The sequence below is a fragment of the Polypterus senegalus genome, chromosome 7 (assembly GCF_016835505.1).
Source record: "Polypterus senegalus isolate Bchr_013 chromosome 7, ASM1683550v1, whole genome shotgun sequence".
Lineage (NCBI taxonomy): Eukaryota > Metazoa > Chordata > Cladistia > Polypteriformes > Polypteridae > Polypterus > Polypterus senegalus.
In genome coordinates, this window is record NC_053160.1 from 18,183,311 (window position 1) to 18,208,932 (window position 25,622).

The 25,622-nt window shown below is 40.6% G+C and overlaps 1 protein-coding gene across 1 annotated transcript in view; it reads right to left on the reverse strand.

Annotated features, from left to right (window-relative positions):
* Positions 1-1,010: 1,010 nt before the first annotated feature.
* LOC120532361 (tripartite motif-containing protein 14-like) overlaps positions 1,011-25,622 on the reverse strand; it is a 54,484-nt gene continuing 29,872 nt past the window's right edge. The window contains exons 5-7 of the mRNA XM_039758284.1: positions 23,213-23,375; positions 22,730-22,816; positions 1,011-2,391 (exon numbers count right to left, since the gene is read on the reverse strand). Coding sequence (XP_039614218.1) covers positions 1,856-2,391; positions 22,730-22,816; positions 23,213-23,375 — 786 coding nt within the window. The 3' untranslated portion in view covers positions 1,011-1,855. The remainder of the gene's footprint in view (positions 2,392-22,729; positions 22,817-23,212; positions 23,376-25,622) is intronic.

Here is a 25,622-nt window from a genome sequence, read left to right on the forward strand (position 1 = left end):
GCAGTAGAGCCAATTTAGAGTCACCAATCCACCTAACCTGCATGTCTTTGGACAGTGAGAGGAAACTGGAGCCCCCCAGAGGAAACCCACGGACACGGAGAGAACATGCAAACTGCAAGCAGAGAGGGCCAAGAGACACAAACCCTGGTCTCCTTACTGTGAGGCAGAACCATTACCACAGCACCACCAACTATAATGCAAGTCTTTACAAGTCTCTGCTTTTTATTAATAACAAAACATTTTCTAATTTACATGACTTTAAAAAAAACTAACATTGTTTTAATTGTTTACAAAAGTTAAAATAGATCTCCTTTGATACTGACATCATATACTAGGCTGAACAACCTGTTTTAAAAATGCTTAGTAGTTAAAATATATAAATTTATATTGTACTTAAAATAACAGATGTACAAAATACATTTATTATTCATTAAACAAACCTGTTTGGTATTTAAAAAATGATATTAAAAAACAAAACAAAAAAACTTTCACTAAAAAAATGACCAAACCCCCATATTCTTATGGCAGACTGACCACAGAATTAAATATTGATATATAATGTGAAAGCGAGGGGGCACAATGTAGCCCCAAAACCAACACACAAACACAGTTGCAGGTTCAAATGAAGGAGGGTTTTATTACAAAATACCTTTATATCAACAATAAACAAATGTTACTTCTTCCTTCTCTCTCCATCCACACTGCTACTCCTCCAGTCGAGTGCTGACCATCTACAGCTCCCAGCTCCGACTCGCTTCGACAGGGCAGTGCGGCCCCTTTGGAAGCACTACGGCCAGCAACTCCCTCAGACCCCTGCTGGGCTTTGCTACTGGACTACAATTTCTGGCATTCCCTGCTGGAGTCTGAACAGGCATTGATATCTATTTCCTTTGAGGGATAGATAGATAGATAGATAGATAGATAGATAGATAGATAGATAGATAGATAGATAGATAGATAAGGCACTATATAGATAGATAGATAGATAGATAGATAGATAGTAAGGCACTATATAATAGATAGATAGATAGATAGATAGAATAGTTTCTGCAAAAAGACATACTCCCCTGGGAACAGATAAAGTTCATTTGTTCTATCTATCTATCCATCCTCCAAGACTGCAATGCTGGGATGCGTACCAACAACTGGAATCACAGTTCTAGCTCTGAGCTTGGTGGAGAGCCGGTGGCTGATCTGGCCGCAGTCATTGTGACGGGTTTCCTGCATATCAGTAAGTGTATCTCATAGCTTTGTTGCACACACACCACTGGTTACATTCTCTCCCTCTCTTGGCGTGAATTCAGGTCACAACATCATTTGTCTCTGCTGAGGAATCTGCTCACGATGTTCCACTCCCACTGATATCTTTCGTGAGATAGTAGTGAGACATGAACTCAGGATGTTGAGATTACATGCAGCAAGATCTACCATTCAGCAAAATGGAGAACTCCATTTAAGCAGCTGCAGATATGGCGGTTAGTTTTGTGATGTGGCTTTCCTGTGCAGCAGCTCCTTCAGCCTCACAATACACCACCTTTAGTAGGAAAACGTATCTACTGTAACTAATCTAAGTTCTTTGGGTCATTCAATTCAAATTTTATAAATTAAAAAATTAGATATTTTTCACGGAAGTACTACAAGTGTATACCAAGACTTTTAAGATTAGCACTACCACTCCCATTTATTTCTCATTTTTAATAGTGCGGCCTAAAAGTCACAATTTGTTTTTAAAGCTCTTGTTGCCTCTATTTTTGAACAATTTTGGAGAAAAGGAGTTTCGTAAATGGGCATCAAGAGAAGACTTCTCATTGTAGACAACACAAAGAATTTCTGGTGCTGTTTCAGAAGGCCACGCTCAAGTGAGCTTACAGAAGGAGACGGGCCCTTTCCAAAGACGAACAGCAGGATAGACAGGTTTGGAGAATTGAGACTTGAAAGTAAAGAGATGTTTCATGCTACTTGTCGCATCAAAAAAGCTTAGAGTCCCGGCCTCATAATCCAAGAATATTCCAACTTTTTCTGGGTCTTCATCAACTTTTACGGGGACTTTCTCGCCATCATGAAAGGCCCAGTACTCCCAATCATATCGCTTTAGGCACCAGGAGACTTTATTCCATCCAAGGCGAGTGTACTCCGAGTCTCCTTTTCGACACAATGATTGATATGCTGCTCCTACCCACCAGCCATGGTTAGATAGTTGAACATTCATTTCCCAGTAATGAGAGCCAGCAAAGTACGAGTCTCTGGCAAATGCTTGAAGAAGTTTGTTAAACCTTAAGGGCCCATCAGGTACAGATGATTTCAGCCAAGCACAGCTCACTGTCTCCTTGGACTCATCCAATCTCAAACGAGGATGTAGACTCTCGGGATCAAAGATAGGTGATCGGCCATCTATAATTAAGACAGTAAATAGTTTTTTTATTATAAATAGAAATAAATTTAGAATTACATCATTCCTGTTGTAACAACATAAAAACTGCTAGGCCACATAACCACAACTAAAGTATTTCTTCTGCGATATGTACTCATGTTCCAGTACTTTATATTAACTATAATTTATTATTTAGAAGATGAACTATTATCGAAGTCCAATAGCTGGTTTCCAAAGGCAAAAACCCCTATTGCATTAACTCTTTTTGAGCTAACAATCCCATGATGCCTGGTGAACCCCTTGGGAAACTTCAGTGAATGTGAGATGTATGCCTGCATCTCTATCCATGGTTTCAGTTCAGGTGTCTGTCTTAGTTGAATATGCCTTCAGAGGCTGCTGCTTTGTCAGCGTGCCTATCCAACTGTGGCTTCCTAGTTTTTCAGAGTGTATATCACAAAAGCCAAAAGAAGGTGAATGATGATAAACTTTAAAAAGTGCTAATGTGCTATTGAACATCCATAAACCAAAAGAATAGTCGAGAAACAAAGTAGACGAAGTAACATTATTCAAGAAAAGCAAAATTTAAAAACAAGGCAGAGGCAGAAATGAACATCCAAAATTGAACAAAGCATTAGACAAAATCATAATCCAAAAACACAAGCGGAGGTCAGAAAGTACTAGAAACTCAAAGGGAATTCAAAATATTGGTCATTGCAATGGTACATGGACCACAACGCTAGAAGCCTCACCTGAAACCCCCACATTTTCTTTTCCTTCCCCTTCCATCATGTGACTGTTGTCTAATTAGAGGTGCTTACCAACGCATACAAATTGCATTGAAAAAGTAAGAAGAGCCAACATCTGACACCTAGCAGGTCACCCAGCAAGGAGTCCAAAGTAGGAGTCCATCCTAGAAAGAAGGGCCCATCACAGAGTACACTTTTACTAAATCAGAATTCTGAAGATTTTCAATTGCATCTTAACATACAATAGAACTGTCCTGAAAACTGCCCTACTATAAGTAATAATTAACCTACTTTTAAATGACAAGGAATACGAATAGCGTCGATGTCATAAGGCCTGAGCAGTGTTTAACAGTGGCGGAGGTCTTGACTGTTCTCGTTAAATTCTTGGTGTTCCCCAATCTCTGGATTTTTTTTTTAATTTAGTTCAGATTATCTCAAGGCATAACGTGAGCTACTATAGCTATGCTGATGACACACAACTGTATTTATCAATAGCGCCCGATGACCCCGACTCTCTTGATTCACTGATACAATGTCTTACTCACATTTCTGAATGGATGAGTAGTAATTTTCTCAAACTAAATAAGGAGAAAACAGAAATTTAGTGATTGGCAAAAATGAATGTAATGAGGTTATTAGAAATAAACTTGATGCATTAGGGTTAAAAGTCAAGACAGAGGTAAATAATTTAGGGCTAATTATTGACTCTGACCTGAATTTTAAATCACATATTAATCAGATTACGAGGACAGCATTTTTTCACTTAAGAAATATAGCAAAAGTTACACCTCTTATAACCTTGCAAGATGCTGAGAACTTATGGCGCTTTTCCACTGCTTAGTACGGCACAGCACGGTTCAGTACAGCTCACCTTGGTTCGGCTCGGTTTGCGTTTGACTGCAGTTTAGTACCGCTTTAGAGTGGGGGATTATTCACATGTCGTTATAGTTGCGCCTCTACTGCCGTGACACCGTGGAACTTTTACAACAACACGCAGACAACGACAACACTTTGGCTCGACGACGCGCAAGGGTAAGCATCTAAAAAAAGCACATCGCTAGCTAACTTTTATCACTGTTGCAAAGCATAAAATGAACTTAACTGTCAGTGTAACATTAAAATGCTGATTCTGTATATTACAGATCTTCCACATTTTGCAAAAAAGTCGCCGCAACAGACCATCTGTTTGGACATTTAACCGTGCCTCAGAGTGGTGGGATGTGATTGTTCCCGGTTTTACAAACACTCAGTGGCTGGAGAACTTTCGAATGTCTGAAGAAACATTCATCCACTTATGCAACAAACTGCGTCCAGCAATGGAGAGACGGGACACAAACTTCCGCGTGTATGTACCTTTAAAGAAAAGAATAGCCAGTGACGCTGTAATGACGATTTTCTCCGGCCAATCAGTGACCAGCAGTTTACACGTCACGTTTTGGTAACGGTTCGGCGCGCTTGGAACCTCGGCTGAGGTGGTACTAAAAAAAGGACCAGGTACCAGGTATTGTTCCCAGTGGAAAACGCCCCAAAAGTGAGCTGAACTGAACCGTGTCGTGCCGTACCATGCAGTGGAAAAGCGCCAGATGTTCACACTTTTGTTTTCAGTCGACTAGATTATTGTAACGCACGCCTCTCAGGACCACCAAAAAAGACATCAATTGATTGCAATGAGTGCAGAATGCAGCTGCTAGAATCTTAACTAGGAAAAGAAAATCCAAGCACATCACCTCAGTTTTGTTGTCACTACACTGGTTACCTGTGTCATTTAGAATGGACTTTAAAATACTGCTTATGGTTTACAAAGCCTTAAATAATCTCACTCCATCTTACATATCAGAATGTCTTACACCTTACAGTCCAAATCGTAACCTTAGATCTTCAAATGAGGGTCTGCTTAGAATTCCAAGAGCTGAACTTAAGAGAAGTGGTGAGGCGGCCTTCTGCTGTTATGCACCTAAAATCTGGAATAACTTACTGATAGAAATTCGCCAGGCTAATATGGTGGAGCACTTTAAGACACTGCTAAAAACAAATTACTTTAACATGGCTTTCTCATAACTTAATTTTAGTTTAATCCTGATGCTCTGTATATTCAATTAATTATAATTATCATTCATGGTGGCTCTGAAATCCGTACTAACCCCTCATTTCTCTGCTGTTCTTTTTCCGGTTCTCTGTGGTGGCGATCTGCGAGTACTGTCCTGTCCCTGCATTGATGGATTCAAGGCCAGAAGTCCACATGACCGTCATCATCAAGTTCTTCCATGTGAACTCTGAATACCATGAGGGCTGATTGATGTCATTGATGTTAGGTAGAATGCCTAGAGGGGGCCGAGTGGTCTCGTGGTTTCGGAACCCCTGCAGATTTTATTTTTTTTCTCCAGCCATCTGGAGTTTTTTTTTTGTTGTTGTTTTCAATCGGACCTTTTATTTTATGTTAATTAGTATTACCTAATTTTATTTTCTTATTTATTTTGTCTTTTTTTTCATCATCCTGTAAAGAACTTTGAGCTACATCATTTGTATGAAAAAGTGCAGTATAAATAAATGTTGTTTATTTAAACAACAACAACAATTGACACAAGTGAAATGTATAGCGTAGAATTATGCATACACATAGGAATGAAAAATCAAAAAAAGAGATCTCCTTAATATCTTTTTGGTTTCTCCAAGACAGCAATGAGATCGGAGAGAAATACAAAGGAGACATTTTCTTCTGTCTCATGCTTCTCAGATTTTTCTTCTGTGAAAAAAATACTCCACAAGTGTCTCCTCTTGAGCTTCAGCAGAGATCTCACACAATGGGCTCAGATATTCCAAATAATGCAGGGCTATTCAAAATGAAAGAACACAAAATGAATTTCAAACAAACTGTAAAAGACAGAATCACATTCTGCACATCACCGGATAGAGTGAAGTTCAAAGTTTGGTCCTATAGTCCTTGAGGTTGCATGAACTCAACATGAGCACCATGTGTAGCACAACAAACATCAAACCATTTCTTGCCACACACAAGTCAACTGGTCCCTAGTTACTGAATTCACAACAATTCGAGGTCACAAATCTTGAAGATTACCGGACACTGGTGAAACAAACACTCTTTCTTTAATATACCCACATAGATAAAAATTCCAGGGGGTAAGGTCTGGACATCTGGGAGGCCATAGATGATGAGCAAGATGTTGTTGTCCACCTCTTCCAATCCATTGTCTTGGAATGGTGTCGTTCAGGTAACGCCAGACCTCCAAGTGGAAATGAGGCAGGGCACCATCATGCATGAAAATGAAGTCATTCGAATCTTCTTGAAGTAGGGAAAACAACCAGTTTTGTAGCATGTCCAGGTATGAAAATCCAGTGATAGTTTGCTCCACAAAAAAGAAAGGTCCATAAACTTTGCTTGCAGAAATGGCACAAAACACATTTACCTTTGGTGAGTCTCTTTCATGTTCGATGACTATGCAAGGATTGTCATACCCCCAAATTCTGACATCGTGGTGATTAACCTTACCAGAGAGATGGAAAGTTGATTCATCTGAAAAAATTGTCCTCTTCCATATCCTCCAGAATTGCAGTGCAAAATTCAAAACTTTTTTCATGGTCATCAGGATGCAATGCCTGCACTAATTGCAACTTGTAAGGCATCATATGCAGAGGCTGTCTAAGAACACGCCATACTGTTGTTTGAGGAATTCCAAGTTCAATGCTTGCCCGTGATGTGGAATTCCTAGGGCTCTGTTTGAACACACCTCAGAAACGCTCAACATTGTCATCTGACGTTCGTGGACGACCAATGCTTTTACGTTTGCATATGCAACCTTCTTCTACAAATTGTTTATGCCAGTCGGAAATTTGCTCATGACGAGACGGCTGTTTGTTGAACCATTGGTGGAATTCACGTTGCACTTGAACAATGGACTCACACGTTGCAAACTGCTGCACACAAAATGATTTCTCTTGTGGTTTTTCGCCTTTTTACTATAAATGAGAAACGGCGCTCGGTGGCATTCAGTGGTACTTTTAGGCGGGCTTAAAAACTTTGAACTTTCCTCTATCCATTGATGAGTGGAATGTATTTCTGTCTTATACAGCTTGTTTGAAATACATTTGTGAAATCTGCTCTTTCATTTTCAATAGCCTGGCATTTGCATTGTGTTCATAAATATGTGATAAAATGTATGGACAGTTGTTTGTAGTAATAAACACTTTGCTATGATTACAAAACTGTAGTCCTTGCTTCTGAATAACATCATTAGTTGCACTGATTTATACAATTAGATCAAACTCGTTCCAGAAGAAAAGGCAGGCAGCACAGCCTAGTCCTTATGACTTTGGCCTTCAACACCTAACGTTGAGGGTTCAAATCCACTACTGACACACTGTGTATCCATAAGTAAGTCACTACATCTGCCTGTGCTCCAGTTGGAAAAACAAAAGAACTGTAACCAATCATATCTCTACAGTGTAACTCAGCTTGGATAAAGGCATCTGTCCAGTAATAAGCCAAACATATGATATCTCAAAGAGAACAAAACGAGAGTAGGAAGAGAGCTCACAAAACATGCTCTGCTTTTCAAACCAAATTCTCAGTTTTTGACTCCTGTTACCTCAGTTCTGTCTCGTAGCTCCTTTTTGTCTAAAGCTATTTCTCCTAAGGAATTTTAGGAAACACATCTGTGACAAAGTTGAATTTTAAATGAAACATAAATGAGAATCTCTTTTATGTCTCATGAGACATTAATGATCAACCTTTGAGCAGTAAAATTTTTTTATGGCTATAATCATAATGTATGATTATAGCCATAATATAATCCTAATGAGAAAACTAAACAGAATAACTCCAATCAGATAACACAGCACCTTGTAGACCTTTATTGTACATTTGAACCCAGTATGATTTTAGGACACACTCTAATAAAAACTAATGTATTATTTTATAAGTAGACATTAAGGCCGTTACAATAACGGGCGCTAGAACAGTAGTGCATAAACATTAGTAGGACCAGTCTATATTACATGGCAAGGGACCTTGACCTCATTCTGTTTGTCTTAAATTTTTTTTGTCAAAAATATTTTTGCAAGAAGCCTAAAGTAAAATAATAATAAAAATAAAATAGAAACGTATATGACAAAACATTAAGTATAATTAATATTGCCTTAGTGTAAAACTTTGTAACCATGTGTAAGGCACAATATCTGAAGAACATATTTAGGTAAAATGTTCTATTTTTTTACCTCATGAAATTTTTCTATATAATTTCATTACAGACAACATTTCTTGTAAACATTCTGTCTGAGTTTGGCAACAGTTTGCTTTGTTCAGGATCATTTACAACCTTGACAACAACATCTTGAAAACTTCTAACTCTTGATAATGCAACATATAACTGACCGTGGCTGAATGCTGGTTCTGGCAAGTAAATGTCAACTTTTTCTAAGGTTTGCTCTTCTGAGTCTTTATCTTTTAGCGTTTTTCTGACGCTCATTTTCTTTTTCTTCAATCGATCTATTTGCTCGTATTTTTCTTTGTCTTTCAGCCTTTCTTTTTTTGATGTTTATTTGCTGAGCTGACTGTTCTTCCAGGAGATGTTGCTTATATAGGATTTGATTGTCTGTGTCTTTTGTCCTACTTGACGTGTCCTTTTTTTTGAGTGGCATGTTGTTAGTAGATACGTCCGTAATATTTTCTCTTATAGTAATGGCTTGTATGTGGCTGTAATATGCGTCACTGTATTGTGTGTCTTTAATTTTCTCTCGCAGTAATACTGGTTTGTATTTCCGTAAAACGCCTGTAACTTTCTCTGACAGTAATACTGGCTTTGATGTCCATTATATGACTTTAATTTTCTGTCACAACATTGGGCAATCAGCAGTGTCCCCAGCAACTGATGTAATGTGTGGCGTGTAGCTGATAATCATGCCCGTGGCAACTCCCCAGCAAGTACTGTTTAGTTCCCCAGCAAGTATTTTAATCTTTGCTGGCGTGCAGCTGATTATTGTATGTGTAGCGTCTCCCCAGCAATGGATTTTATGTGCGCAGCCACGACTACCCAATCAGCACTCTCCCCAGCAATGATGTCCTTAATTTACTCATCATGCGCGGCCGTGGCAAGGTCATTCACTGTGTGCCCCGCTTCGAGTGTGTGTGCGTCCACGGTGCCGTGCGCATGGGCATTTCACCAGAAGACACACACACGGACACCTGGACGCACACAGGGGTTTTATTAAAGAGGATGGTCAGCCACTTCTTACTAAGGTTTTTTGTTACAGATGTCATACAAGTGGATCAGTTTCATGCAATATCAAACTCCTTCTTCTTTCGGCTGCTCCCATTAAGGGTTGCCACAGCGGATCATCTTCTTCCATATCTTTCTGTTCTCTGCATCTTGTTCTGTTACACCCATCACCTGCATGTCCTCTCTCACCACATCCATAAACCTTCTCTTAGGCCTTCCTCTTTTCCTCTTCCCTGGCAGCTCTATCCTTAGCATCCTTCTCCCAATATACCCAGCATCTCTCCTCTGCACATGTCCAAACCAACGCAATCTCACCTCTCTGACTTTGTCTCCCAACCGTCCAACTTGAGCTGACCCTCTAATGTACTCATTTCTAATCCTATCCATCCTCGTCACACCCAGTGCAAATCTTAGCATCTTTAACTCTGCCACCTCCAGCTCTGTCTCCTGCTTTCTGGTCAGTGCCACCGTCTCCAACCCATATAACATAGCTGGTATCACTGCCATGCTGTAGACCTTCCCTTTGACTCTTGCTGACACCTGTCTGTCACAAATCACTCCTGATACTCTTCTCCACCCATTCCACCCTGCCTGCACTCTCTTCTTCACCTCTTTTCCACAATCCCCATTACTCTGTACTGTTGACCCCAAGTATTTAAACTCATCCACCTTCACCAGCTCTACTCCCTGCATCTTCACCATTCCACTGACCTCCCTCTCATTTACACACATATATTCTGTCTTGTTCCTACTGACCTTCATTCCTCTCCTCTATAGAGCAGATCTCCACCTCTCCAGGGTCTCCTCAACCAGCTCCCTACTATTGCTACAGATCACAATGTCATCAGCAAACATCATAGTCTACAGGGACTCCTGTCTAATCTCGTCTGTCAACCTGTCCATCACTATTGCAAATAAGAAAGGGTTCAGAGCCGATCCCTGATGTAATCCCACCTCCACGTTGAATGCATCCATCACTCCTACCGCAGACCTCACCACTGTCACACTTCCCTCATACATATCCTGTACAACTCTTACGTACTTCTCTGCCACTCCCAACTTCCTCATACAATACCACAGCTCCTCTCGAGGCACCCTGTCATATGCTTTCTCCAGGTCCACAAAGACGCAATGCAACTCCTTCTGGCCTTCTCTAAACTTCTCCATCAACATCCTCAGAGCAAACATTGCATCTGTGGTGCTTTTTCTTGGCATGAAACCATACTGCTGCTCACTGATCATCCCCTCACTTCTTAACCTAGCTTCCACTACTCTTTCCCATAACTTCATGCTGTGGCTCATCAATTTTATTCCCCTGTAGTTACTGCAGTCCTGCACATCCCCCTTATTCTTAAATATCGGCACCAGTACACTTCTTCTCCACTCCTCAGGCATCCTCTCACTTTCCAAGATTCCATTAAACAATCTGGTTAAAAACTCCACTGCCATCTCTCCTAAACACCTCCATGCTTCCATAGGTATGTCATCTGGACCAACAGCCTTTCCATTTTTCATCCTCTTCATAGCTGTCCTTACTTCCTCCTTGCTAATCTGTTGCACTTCCTGATTTACTATCTCCACATCATCCAACCTCTGCTCTCTCTCGTTCTCTTCATTCATCAGCCTCTCAAAGTACCATTTCCATCTGCTCAACACACTCTCCTCACTTGGAAGTACTTTTCCATCCTTATCCTTTATCACCCTAACCAGCTGCACATCTTTCCCAGCTCGGTCTCTCTGTCTAGCCAATCGGTACAGGTCCTTTTCTCCCTCCTTAGTGTCCAACCTCTCATACAACCCATCATGCGCCTTTTCTTTAGCCTTCGCCACCTCTCTCTTCACCTTCTGCCTTATCTGCTTGGACTCTTGTCTACTTTCTGCATCTCTCTGACTATCTCACTTCTTCTTTGCCATCCTCTTCCTCTGTATACTCTCCTCTATTTCCTCATTCCAACACCAGGTCTCCTTTTCCTCCTTCCTCTGTCCAGATGTCACACCAAGCACCCTTCCTGCTTTCACCCTTACTACATCTGCTGTAGTTTCCCAGCTGTCTTCACTGCCACCCAGTGCCTGTCTCACCTCCTCCATAAACTCAACCTTACAGTCTTCCGTTTTCAACTTCCACCATTTGATCCTTGGCTCTGCCCTCACTCTCCTCCTCTTCTTGATCTCCAGCGTCATCCTACAGACCACTATCCTATGCTGCTTAACTACACTTTCTCCTGCCACCACATTGCAGTCTTCAATCTCCTTCAGATTGACTCTTCTGCATAGGATGTAATCTACCTGTGTGCATCTTCCTCCACTCTTGTACGTCACCCTATGTTCCTCCCTCTTCTTAAAATACGTATTCACCACAGCCATGTCCATCCTTTTGGCAAAATCCACTATCCTCTGACCTTCTTCATTTCTCTCCTTGACACCATACCTACCCATCACCTACTCATCACACCTCCAATTTCGAGCTTCATAATCATTACTCTGTCTGACACTCTCTTTCCACCTCCAAAACACTCTTGACATACTGTTCCTTCAGAACAACACCTACCCCATTTCTCCTCCCATCCACACCATGATAGAACAATTTGAATCCACCTCCAATCCACCTGGCCTTACACCCCTTCCATTTAGTCTCTTGCACACAATATATCAGCCTTCCTTTTCTCCATCATATCAGCTAAATCTCTCCCCTTACTAGTCATACTGCCCACATTCAAGTTCCTACTCTTAGTTCCACTCTCTTTACTTTCCTCCTCTCCTCCTGCCTCCAGACACATCTCTCCCCTCTTCTTCTCCTTCTTTTTCTTCTTCGGCCAAGAGTAGCCCAATTTCTGCCAGCACCCTGTTGACTAACAGTACTGGTGGCGGTCGTTGTTAACCCGGGGCTCGACAGATCCGGTATGGTAATTTGTATTGTTGTCCACATATTGATTTGGTAAAATTGTACACCGGATGCCCTTCCTGACGTAACCCTCCCCATTTATCCGGGCTTGGGACCGGCACAAAGAAACACACTGGTTTGTGCATCCACTGTGGCTGATCAATACTGATGTAATTTGAAAATATGTCACAAGAATTTAAACAATGTTAATTTGTGAGGTACAAATGTAACAATTCAGTTTTTTTAACATAATTCAGAAAATTACAGGGGGTCCTCGGGTTACGACACAGTTCCGTTCCTACAACAGTGATATAAACCGAATTTTGGTGTCGAAACACCACTACTAAGTCACTTACCTATCCTAACACATTTGCAAAATCATAATCTAGAACATAAAAACACAACTAAGCCACAAAAAAAGGAAAAGGACATAAATATGCTGTACTATACACTGTAATGTAGTAACAGAAAAAAATGAGTGTAAAAAAAAAAATGCTTACCTTTATTCCTTCTCACGTCTCAATTTTTAAAAGTTTTTATGGGGTGAGCGTTGTAAACTCGAGACGTTGTAATTCAAGGACTCCCTGTACTTGGAGTTCTGATTGGCAGCGTAATATGCCACATTAACAAGAATAAATTCCAGTCTATAAATTCACAAGTACAACAATAATAGGGCGAACTGTCTATTGATAGGCAGTTTAATTCTGAGTATGTATAAAATGAAAAGTTCTGATATGAATATCATATTTGATTCACTAGCCTAATAGGAGTGTTGCTTTTGCTGCTCTCGTCTGTTTGTCAGGCATGAGCACCAGAAGTAAAGTCTCCCCCACCAGCAGTATTTCAGTGTCATTTTCATCAGCTCAAACATTCTCCCTTTTCGAATTCTTGGTAAGGTTTTCTACAAGATGTCTCTTACACAATTGTGTGCCCAAAAGAGGGATACGATCTGCCTTATCCCAAGTAGGAGGTGAATGTTGAGGAAGTACATACAGGGCCTGACGAGCCTGGCACTGCAGAGGCAGAACAAACCTGACCAGCATTGTCTTGATCCAAGCTGCTATTGTGGCCACCAGTAAGGCTGACGATGATGAAGACTCCTCATATTTTTCTCACTGCACAAAAACAGCCTGATAATATCATCCATTTCCACAACACCCTCTGATAAAGACACACCATTAGAACTGAGCTCAAAAGACAACATACAGTAAATAGTTCTCTGGAACTGATGGACTTGATGTTCAGGCTCAGAGTGAAGATGAAGTAAACGAAAGTGCTATAAATAAAGCTATAAAGTATACACAGGAAATGAAATTCTTAATTAAGAACTTTGAGCAATAATGGACAATAAAATGTCATGAAAACTTAGGAATCTATACTAATAAAAGGCAAAGCCCTCACTGACTGACTCACTCACTCACTGACTCATCACTAATTCTCCAACTTCCCGTGTCGGTAGAAGGCTGAAATTTGGCAGGCTTATTCCTTACAGCTTACTTACAAAAGTTAAGCAGGTTTCATTTCGAAATTCTACACGTAACGGTCATTACGGTCGATAACGGTCGACAACGTCCGCCATGTTGAACTTTCTTATTTATGGCCCCATCTTCACAAAATTTGGTAGGTGGCTTCCCTGCATTAACCAAAACCGATGTACGTACTGATTTCGGTGGTATGACGCCACTGTCGGCCGCCATATTGAATTTTCCAACGTCACTAATTCTCCAACTTCCCGTATAGGTAGAAGGCTGAAATTTGGCAGGCTCATTCCTTACAGCTTATTTACAAAAGTTAGGCAGGTTTCATTTCGAAATTCTACACGTAACAGTCATTACGGTCGATAACGGTCGACAACGTCCGCCATGTTGAACTTTCTTATTTATGGCCCCATCTTCACGAAATTTGGTAGGCGGCTTCCCTGTGCTAACCAAAACCAATGTATGTACTTATTTCGATGGTATGACGCCACTGTCGGCTGCCATATTGAACTTTCCAATGTCACTAATTTTCCAATTTCCCGTGTAGGTAGAAGGCTGACCCCATCTTCACAAAATTTGGTAGGTGGCTTCTCTGCACTAACCAAAACCGATGTACGTACTTATTTCGGTGGTATGACGCCACTGTCAGCCGCAATATTGAATTTTCCAAACATCACCAATTCTCCAACTTCCCGTGTAAGTAAAAGGCTGAAATTTTGCAGGCTTATTCCTTACAGCTTACTTACAAAAGTTAAGCAGGTTTTATTTCGAAATTCTACACGTAACGGTCATTACGGTCGATAACGGTCGACAACGTCCGCCACGTTGAACTTTCTTATTTGTGGCCACATCTTTACTAAATTTGGTAGGCGGCTTCCCTGCACTAACCAAAACCGATGTACGTACTGATTTCGGTGGTATGAAGCCACTGTCGGCCGCCATATTGAACTTTCCAACGTCACTAATTCTCCAACTTCCCGTATAGGTAGAAGGCTGAAATTTGGCAGGCTCATTCCTTACAGCTTATTTACAAAAGTTAGGCAGGTTTCATTTCGAAATTCTACACGTAACAGTCATGACGGTCGATAACGGTCGACAAAGTCCGCCATGTTGAACTTTCTTATTTAGGGCCCCATCTTCACGAAATTTGGTAGGTGGCTTCCCTGCGCTAACCAAAACTAATGTATGTACTTATTTCGATGGTATGATGCCACTGTCGGCTGCCATATTGAACTTTCCAATGTCACTAATTTTCCAATTTCCCGTGTAGGTAGAAGGCTGACCCCATCTTCACAAAATTTGGTAGGTGGCTTCTCTGCACTAACCAAAACCGATGTACGTACTTATTTCGGTGGTATGACGCCACTGTCAGCCGCAATATTGAATTTTCCAAACATCACCAATTCTCCAACTTCCCCTGTAGGTAAAAGGCTGAAATTTTGCAGGCTCATTCCTTACAGCTTACTTACAAAAGTTAAGCAGGTTTCATTTCGAAATTCTACACGTAACGGTCATTACGGTCGATAACGGTCGACAACGTCCGCCATGTTGAACTTTCATATTTGTGGCCCCATCTTCACGAAATTTGGTAGGCGGCTTCCCTGTGCTAACCGAAACCGATGTACATACTTATTTCGGTGGTATGATGCCACTGTCAGCCGCCATATTGAACTTTCCAACGTCACTAATTCTCCAACTTCCCGTGTAGGTAGAAGGCTGAAATTTGGTACTTATTTCAGTGGTATGATGCCACTGTCGGCCACCATATGGAACTTTTCAACGGTCTTTGTTACTTATGGGCCCATCTTCAAGAAATTTGGTACGCGAGTCCCCAACACTAACTGAGTCCTACTTACGTACATATATACGTCCATAGCCTGCAGCTCGGTCACCGTGTGAGGCGGCGTTGGGTCCCCCATTCCAACCCCTCCCACGTTGTTGGCTGCCTGCCTATATAAGGCCGTCTGTCGCTCCAGTCTCTACATTCCCTTCCTTGCTTTGCCACGGGATTCACGTCTCCCTGCTGATAACTACAGCCTTTTTATTTAATCCACGGCTTCTTCGCTGTTTTATTGTTCATTTATTACGATTATAGTTATTGTGTAGGTATTTTAGACTTACTTTACATTGTTCAGGTACCCATTTCCTTTATCATTCCAACCGTACCCCCATTAACATGTCTATCGCGGTGATCACCATCGATCAAAGAACTGTCACTTACCGAGTGTAGGGATGCACAATGGCGTTTTTAATGACGCGATCAAATAGTAACCCACGTAGAGTGAGAGGCGCGCGATTTATGCAGCAAAAATGTCAGCAGTGTGGAAGCACTTTAAAGCGTCAAAGAAAGAGGCAAAAACGGCCGTTTGCAGACACTGTTCTGCTGAATTGTCCAGAGGGGGTACATCTGCAAAAACGTACAACACTTCAAGTTTAATTTATCACTTAAAATCAAGACACCCCGAACATCATGCAGAGTACGAGAAAGACACGGCGGCGCCTACGGAAACAGCAGCAGCGAAAAGGAAAGTAGCTACTCCCAGTCCTAAGACACCCACTCCATCTGTGGCTGACTTCTTAGAAAAGGCAAAAAAGTTTGCCAATGACAGTGCCAAAGCTAAAGGTATTACTAAAAGGATAATGGAATGATCAACCATTCTCTGTTGTAGAGGATGTTGGATTTCGCAGGCCATATTGAGCCCCGTTACACCATGCCTAGTAGACGGCATTTCTCAGATGTGTGCTTACCTGAGATGTATAACGTCGTTTCAACTCACGTCCATGAGCTCTTGGCTACAGATATTGCAGCCCTCAGCTTCACGACTGATATTTGGAGCTCGGATGTGAGCCCCACCAGTATGCTGAGTTTAACTGCGCAGTGGATCGACACAGATTTCAAGCTACAAAAGATTGTGCTTCACTCACAAGAGTTTAGAGGGTCCCATACAGCTGTAGCCATATCCGAGGCGTTCGCCAACATGTTTGACACTTGGCGTATCGACCGATCTAAAGTGCATGCGGTAGTTAGTGACAACGCAAGAAATATGGCTAAAGCCATGGAAGATAGTGATCTGAAAGGCATACGGTGTATGGCACACACAATTCAACTGGCGGTCAACGAGGGATTGTTGAGTCAGCGCAGTATAGCAGATGTGATTGCGATAGGCAGGAAAATTGTTGGCCATTTTAAACATTCACCGCTTGCCTATGCGCGGCTACAATCTATCCAAAAACAGTTCGGAACGCCACAAAATCGTTTCCAACAAGATGTGAGCACAAGGTGGAACAGTACATATTATATGCTGGAAAGCCTTTTTGCGCAAAGCGAGTCTTGGCTACATACATAGCAGATCATGACCTGCCCGCGACATTCACCGCATACCAGTGGGTGTTAATCGAGAACGTTCTATCTCTTCTCGCCCCCTTTGAGCAGATAACAAAAGAGATAAGCTCATCTGATGCATCTGTGGCAGACGTCATACCTTTACTTGCAGCACTAAAGCGTCTTTTAAACAAAGAGGCTGAAACAGACCACGGAGTTAAAACAACTAAAAGTGCGCTCTTGGAAGCTGTCAGCACACGATTTAGTCAGGCGGACTCAGAACCCCTGTACTGCATCGCGACTGTGCTTGATCCACGATATAAAGATCATTACTTGGATGTGGGGAAAAAGCTGCGCACACGAGAAATGATCCAGGCTGAGCTGGATTTGGGAAAGCTGCTAGGTGATGGAGACGGTCAGGTGATGCACAGCGCAGGAGATGAAAACAGCGCAGAGAGTAAACGGGCTCGTACTACAGATGAGCCGCGCACAGTCTCGCTGTCTGACATGTTCGATGAGATCCTCCAAGAGAATAACCCATTTGCAAGACAGAGGACAAGCTCAACCGCTCAACAGTTAGATGGTTATCTCTCAGAAGTCCCCATCCCCAGGAGCAATAACCCTCTCAATTTTGGAGGACCAATCAAGGCCGCTTTCCGACCTGGCGCAGATGGCACGCAGGTAGGCTATGGGAAATTAATTTAAGATTTTATTTATATTTTGGATTATGGTAACACTTTATAAGTAGTTTCTATTTTTAACATTAACTAACAATGAAAAACCCTTATTAAAAGCATTTATTAATCTTAATGTTAACATTTACTAATACAGTATTTACAGTAATTTTTGAATTAAAAAGTATCAAAAGTGGTAGACCTATTTGTTAAAATTGTTAATGCACTTATACTAACATGAACTAAATATTTTTTATTATCTTACATTAACAAAGATTAATAAATACCATATCAAATGTATTGCTCATTGTTAGTTAATGCCATAATGTTAACAAAAGGAAACATTGTAAAGTGTTACTACCTATATTTTATATTATGTATTTTGTGAAAATATAACTATTTTCAGTGTAGTAAAATAGTAGGCCTACACTGGGTTTCAACCATTTCATTATCTTGAAGACATTGTTCGTTTTGAAATGAGCAACTGTCAGAAAACTGCAATAAAAATTTCAACTATTCTGCAGGTACTTGTCTGCTCCATGCACAAGCACCGACAGCGAGAGACTGTTTAGTGCTGCATCTCATGTCATCGATGAGAAGAGGAACCGACTTTCATGTGAGAAAGCAGAGAAGCTACTTTTCATAAAGAAGAACCTGCCACTTTTCCTGAAGAAGTAGGCTAAGTAGGCTTATGTCTAGGACAGTTATTCATTTGTTGTGGGTTCATCCACATTTTTTGCACTATTCAATGCACATTTTTTTGTTGTAGACATACAGAGTTACATTCTTTCAGCAGTCAGTTATAGGCCTAACATAGGCTATTCAAGAAGGGGGGCTTCAAAGATGGCCAAATAAAAATATTTTTTTATTTTACTAATTTATTTATTTTAAGTTATATTGTGCTTTGTTTGTATAATATCTGCTAGAATGTTAAAAAAAAATGTTCAGTGTTAAATAAATATTTTGAAATTGTATTTTTGTTATTTGATTTATTTCTCTGAAAAGCAACACAAAATAGTAAAAAGCAAATTTTTACTATTTAATTATTGTAATGGTGAAAAAATTGGCAAAATAAATGGAAAAAAATCGAAACATCGCTGTATTCGCCTTGCCAAGCATTTCATTATTATTCGGCTTCGGCCAAGAATTTCATTTCGGTGCATCCCTAACCGAGTGGTTTCCATGCCCGGAGATGGCACCTGCCTTTTCCATTCTCTTTGTTACATATTGCACGGCCATATCAGGCTCACTCTTGATATCCGGAGGAACATTGTGTCTTATGTATTGAATGACTGGGACAGGTTCAAGGTGTGGACTGATGATGGTACAGGAGATAATTATACTACACAGGAGCACTAGAAGAGTGAAATGCTTAAGCCCTTCACCTATGGATCTGATTGCGAGTTGATGGCTGCCGCTGAATTGTTCGGTTGTCGCTTTCAAGTGTACCGAAATGGCCAAATATTTTACACCTTTGGACAACCGCCAATGCCTCTTAAACATCTTAGATTCACAGGTGACGATTTCAGTAGTGGACACTTTGATGTTTATGAATGTTTAAACTCTCAAAAGCTGGATGTGAAGTTATCAGTGAAACTGGTTGTATACTTACAACGCTTGACAGATGCCGAATGTCACTTCAACACAACAAGTCCTACAAATACTGTTGTCATTGAAACAAACCATGAAACTCAAACCGATTATGACAGCAGCAATCCAAGCTGTGAGATTTGAAACAAGATTACTGTTCACAAGGCCAACTGTACGTTGCATGCTCAACAGTAAGCTCAGCGCACAGCTTGGTCATATTACAACTGGAGGGCCGAACTGACAACGTGGCATACAAAGAGATCCTTAACAAATAATTATTGGTATATTTTCCCTCAGTTTAAAAAGGTTTAATTTTCTTCTTAATAAAGATTTTAAGGCAGGACTTCGCCGCTACGAAGCGCGGGGATTTTGCTAGTAAAATATAAATGTATAGTAATGTTTGGCTATTGAAAGTTATAAGCTGTAACATTAAAGGACTCAAACATGAACTAAAGAAGAAAAAAGTGCTAGTGTATCACGGCTCACTGTAACCGGATATTGAGGATGAAATTTTGGAGAAATTAAGTGGATTGGACTAGCAAGCTTTGTTTGGATGAAAGGCCAATTCTCATTAAACTTTTGCTAGTGTTCTAATAGAGTGCAGCAATATGAAAGTAACTTTTTGCATCTCCAGATCACAAGGAACCAGTTGAGACTGTTTGGGCATTTTGGTGAGTGTTCTCTCTGGGCGTTTCCCACAGGATGTGTACCAGGCATAGTCCTCCAGGATAACATCAGGAGGTACCCCCAGGAGACGACATTTGGGTTATATCTCTAAAACTTGTAAACTGTTGGTAGATACAGGACAGTCTGGTCTACATAGTCCAGTGTGTTGCCCACCAGTAGATATCACCCGAAATTAAAAAAGATTGTTCTTATCTTTCATGCCATGTTATAAATTGAGATGTTAAAACTTTGAAAGACTTGGCTCTCATGGTGGCTCTAACATATGAAATATTAGCAGATATCTGAGAATTAAAATCTTCTGCATGAATTGAACAACATCCAATGTACAGTATACAATACAAGTGTACTGAATCTTTTTGATGAGTACCGGTGACTTGTTTTTATCACTCTAGGAATAACAACATTTTATCTAAAGTCCACTCAATGAGGATTTTGGGTGGCACGATAGCTAGTGAAGCTGCCGCATGGATCCAGCATCCTGGGTTGAAATGCCATGTCTGCTTACAGTCTATGCAGAGCTCTCATCTGTCTGTTAGGGCTTTTCGGGTTGTTTGGTCGTTCTCCCGTGTCCCAAAGATGTACATGTTAGCTTAGTTGGTGATCATATGTTGGCCCTGTGTGAATGTGGATTCTGTGCATTAGTGGGCCCTACAGTTGGTACAAAGAGAGATTAGAGGGTTTGAAAACATTACGGTATATGTCGTCACTCAGGATTTAGTGATTTTACAAAATATGCCAGTCTGCCATCGATAGTGGGTATAAAAATGTTAACCATAGTAACAAATAGTGTACTGAATGTTATGAAAGAATGATACTGAATAACATTCAATAGTCCCTTTAGAAATTCCTACCAAATTCAATTGCTTTTCTTGATAGTAATTTTAGTTCTTTTTGCTATAGCTCACATGATAAAAAAAAAGTGTGGCATCCAGTTCAAATTTACAAGACACTGAGGCATTTAAGGCACCATAACACAATATAATGTACTGCACCGCCATCTTAATGCAGCATGATAGATAGACAGAGAGATAGATACTTTATTAATCCCAAGGGGAAAATCACATACTCCAGCAGCAGCATACTGATAAAAAAACAATATTAAATTAAAGAGCGATAAAAATGCAGGCAAAACAGATGATAACTTTGTATAATATGTATGAATAGTTCTGTCGTGTCAATGCTGTTGGAAATGAAAAGATGCACACTGTATGTGACATGGTGATTTGCAGAAATAAGTGAGCATTATTTCAGTGATGTGGAGAAAGTGAGGAAGGATACACTTGCCAACTTCGTAGATACAGTTGTGGCCAAAAGGTTTGAGAATGACATAAATATGAATTTTCACAAAGTTTGCTGCCTCGGTTTTTATGAGGACAATTTGCATATACACCAGAATGTTCTGACGAGTGATCAGATGAATTGCAATTAAATGCAAAGTCCCACTTCACCAAGAAAATGAACTTAATCCCCAAAAAACGCATTTTCACTGCTGTTGTGATGAAGGCCTCAGGGCGTCCAAGAAAGTCCAGCAAGTGCCAGGACCGTCTCTTAAAGTTGATTTATGGCTATCGGGGCACCACCAGTGCAGTGCTTGCTCAGAAATGGCAGCAGGCAGGTGTGAGTGCATCGGCACACATAGTGAGGTGAAGATGAAGATGGCCTGGTGTCAAGAAGGGCAGCAAAGAAGCCAAGAAAAAAACATCAGGAACAGACTGATATTCTGCAAAAGGTACAGGGATTGGACTGCTGAGGACTGCTGGGGTCAAGTCATTTTCTCCGATGAATCCCCTTTCCAATTGTTTGGGGCATCTAGAGAAGAAAAGGTGAACAGTGCTACCATCAGTCCTTTGTCATGCCAACAGTAAAGCATCCCGAGACCATTCGTGTGTGGGGTTGCTTCTCAGCCAAGGAAGTGCAGGGCTCACTCACAATGTTGCCTAAGAACACAGCCATGAATAAAGAATGGGACCAAAACATCATCCGAGAGCAACTTCTTCCAACCATCCAAGAAAATTTGGTGATGAGCAATGATGGAGCACCGGGCCATAAGGCAAAAGTGAGAACTAAGAGGCTCGGGGAACAAAACATCAAAATTTGGGGTCCGTGGCCAGGAAACACCCCAGACCTTAATCCTATTGAAAATTTGTGGTCAATCCTCAAGAGGTGGGTGGACAAACAAAAACCCACCAATTCTGACAAACTCCAAGCATTGATTATCCAATAATGGGCTGCCATCAGTCAGGATTTAGCCCAGAAGTTGACTGACAGCCTGCCAGGGGGAATTGCAGATGTCTTGAAAAAGAAAGAAGGGCCAACACTGCAAATATTGACTCTTTGCATAAACTTAATATAATTGTTAATAAAAAGCCTTTGAAACAGTATACCATGGAATCTTCTGACAAAAAGATCTAAAAACACTGAAAACGTTGTGAAAACCAACACTTGTGCCATTCTCAAAACTTCTGAATAAAAAAACAAAACAGACCCAACTTAATACTGAAAAAAAAAAATACAAAATGCTGCCCTTTTTATTTGTATTTTCAAAGGTGGCACAAAAGTGAACGGAGTAATATATACTACAGTAATTACAACTGTGGATTGAAGTACAGTGTACAGTATATCTAAACATCCATCATATGGATTTCTCTCACACGCTTTTTCTTGTTAGACTTGCGACTAAAGATATAATCATAACGAAGTGTCACAAATCATCTTCTAAACTTTCTTAGGCCTCCTTTAATACTTACGTTTAAGAAAATGGGACTTGTCACCTGAGCAATTTGTCACATGCATTAAACTCCGGGAAAAATTACCACTGGATGTATTCGCAGCACCTGGAGAAAATGAAAGTGATGAATGAATATTTTCAGTTTTCTGTCAAGCAATAGTTAACAAGTCATTTATCATTTTAAATTTCAGATGCCATTAATAGATCACTTACTTTCCATAAAAGGGATATGGTATGTTCAACTACCAGCAAATTAAAATAATACAATAAACCAGCAGTAAGAATGTGACAAAGTGCATTTAATAAGTAAAATATTAAGAGTTTCATTCTGATGGAATATAAAATACAGTTCCTTTCACATGTTTGATGTCTATTACTTCATTTGAACTGAACTTCTTTTCTGCATATGCATTAGAAAGATTTTTATGCATGTGTGGTGTCTTCAGTAGTAACCGCTAAAGGTAATTACAGGTCTTTAGATGTAAACCACAAAGTGACTTGCCGTTGTTCAGCCTGCTCTGCAGAGGCTTCTTGAACACTGCTTCCAGGGACTTTTTCAAACCCGAAATATATTTTTGAATATTTTGAAAGGAGACAGGAACAGGATTAATTTGATCAACTGGACGCTGATACTGCTGAATATCTCTCTCTGCGGCTGTAAACTCCTGTTGAAAAGCAAACAAGTCAAGTTGGAGACCATGCACTGGTACAGCTGCACCCACCACACGATGAAACAGCTCGGATCCCAGTTGGCAACCCCCCAGGCAGACACGCGGTCCAGTACCACCCTCCGGAAATGACCGTCTATCTGCCGCAGCCAGGTGATACATGGGTGACCCCTTGGCCTGGTCCAGCCACTCAGGTCCCCAACAATGAGGGTCTTACAAGCCGGATCACCGAGCCACATGGCCGTAGTGCTGTAACTGACGCTCCCTCACAATGCAGGTAATGCGCCTCATTCGGGATTCCATGAGCAACACAAAGTCAAACCAATGGTACCCAAGGATTTTCTGGAGACACACAGTACCAAAGGAGTCCAGTCTTCGTCTCAGGCCACTGGATAGTGTCCATGTCTCGCAACCACACAGCAAGACAAGAAGCACCAGGACTCTAAAGACTTGGACCTAGATATCGGGAGCGCCACACATCCCTTTCCAGCCACCCCATGCTCTCCCAATCCGTCTACTGACTTCATAGGAAGAGTCACCAGAGACATCAATGTCACTGCCAAGGTAAGTAAACCTCTCGACGAGGTCGACACTCTCTCTGCAGACAGACACACTGCTGATAGCCGTGCCTAAGAGCAATCAAAGCAACATATTTACACAATTGCATTCTCTTTTCTTGAGCAGGTACAATGCCATGTAAGATTTTGTTAACATTGTAATTTCAAATAAATTTACTTCTCACCCTTAATAAAAGGATAAGCGTTTGTGTGTCCAACTTTGTGTCTATCTGGTTGCTATGTCTCTGTCATTCCAACAGATGGTGCATCACAACCATTTTTAGTAGTAAAATGCACTACATTTGTCACTCCAGCAGATGGAGCATCACAAACATTAACACAGCTTTTATGAATCTCATACCAAATGGCACATAACAGAGACATATGCAGTGCATGGTGCACTGCAAACTATAATACTGAGGTCTACGTTGATTATTTACATTTCAACCGGTCTTAGATGGGTAGCACAGCTAGTGCCTGTAGAATTTTACAAAATCTGGCCTTTCTTACTATATTTAATGGTTTCAATTGGTTCATAAACTTTAACTGCATTCATTTAGTTGCAAATAAGAGTTTCACTGGAGTATGTATAAGTGACAATGAATTTGAATTTTAGCTTCCATGCTCTTTTTGCACCCTCATGTGGCTTATTCTTAAATAAAACAACATATCTGCATTTTTAAAAATGGTGACTTGTATACTGTACCCATAAAAAGAGCTAAATTTTAAATATTAATTACACTAGACAATGAAGATTTTGCATCCTGAGTACTTTTGGGTGTACCATAAGGATTTTGATCTGATGAAAAAAAAAATCAAAATATTTCATTGCAGTCACCTATTTTTGTAATTCCCTCTCATATTAGACGTATACCACATATACAGTGCAACAACTACAACTGAAACATCTGTCGTGATCTAAAATTAGTCAAACTGCTACTAGGAATCCAGCTGGGATATCCCAAGTCCTGTTGTTCCATTTGTGAATGGGAATGGGATAGGCATGGTAAAGAGTCTCATTACATTAAAAAGAACTGAAAATTGGTTTAAGGGCAGAAAAGTGTGGCACATAAACCACATGTCGAGACAACAAAGATATTTTTTGCCTTCTCTTAATATAAAAGTTGGACTGATTAAAGCTTTTATGAAAGTGATGAAAAAGGGAGGTGAAGGATATCGACATTTGACACAGATGTTTCCATGAATAGCTGATGTCAAGATTAAAGAAAGCACTTTTGTTGGTCCACAAATCAGACACATCTGCTGGTCAGGGCAGGAGGAAATTACATGGATGGCATTCAAGGAGGTTCCTGACAATTTTCTTGGTAACTACAGGGCACCAAACTATATCCAATGGGCTTCAAGCATACGAAACCACCAAGTGCAACAAGCTGCTAAAGATTCATCTTCTACATTCACACTTGGACTTCTTCCATGCTAACGGCTCAGTCAGTGACGACAATGGTGAAAGGATTCATCAGGACACTGCAACAACGGAAAAGTAATATCAGGGCAAGCTGAAGCCATCAATGGTGGACGACTACTGTTGGAAACTGAAACAAGAAGCATCAGATGCTGGCTACAAATGAAAATCAGTAGCAAAATATTTTTTATCTCAATTGAACGGATGCAATGTGTCATCATCATTAAGTAATTATACATGCTAAAGTCAATGAAAGTAAATTTT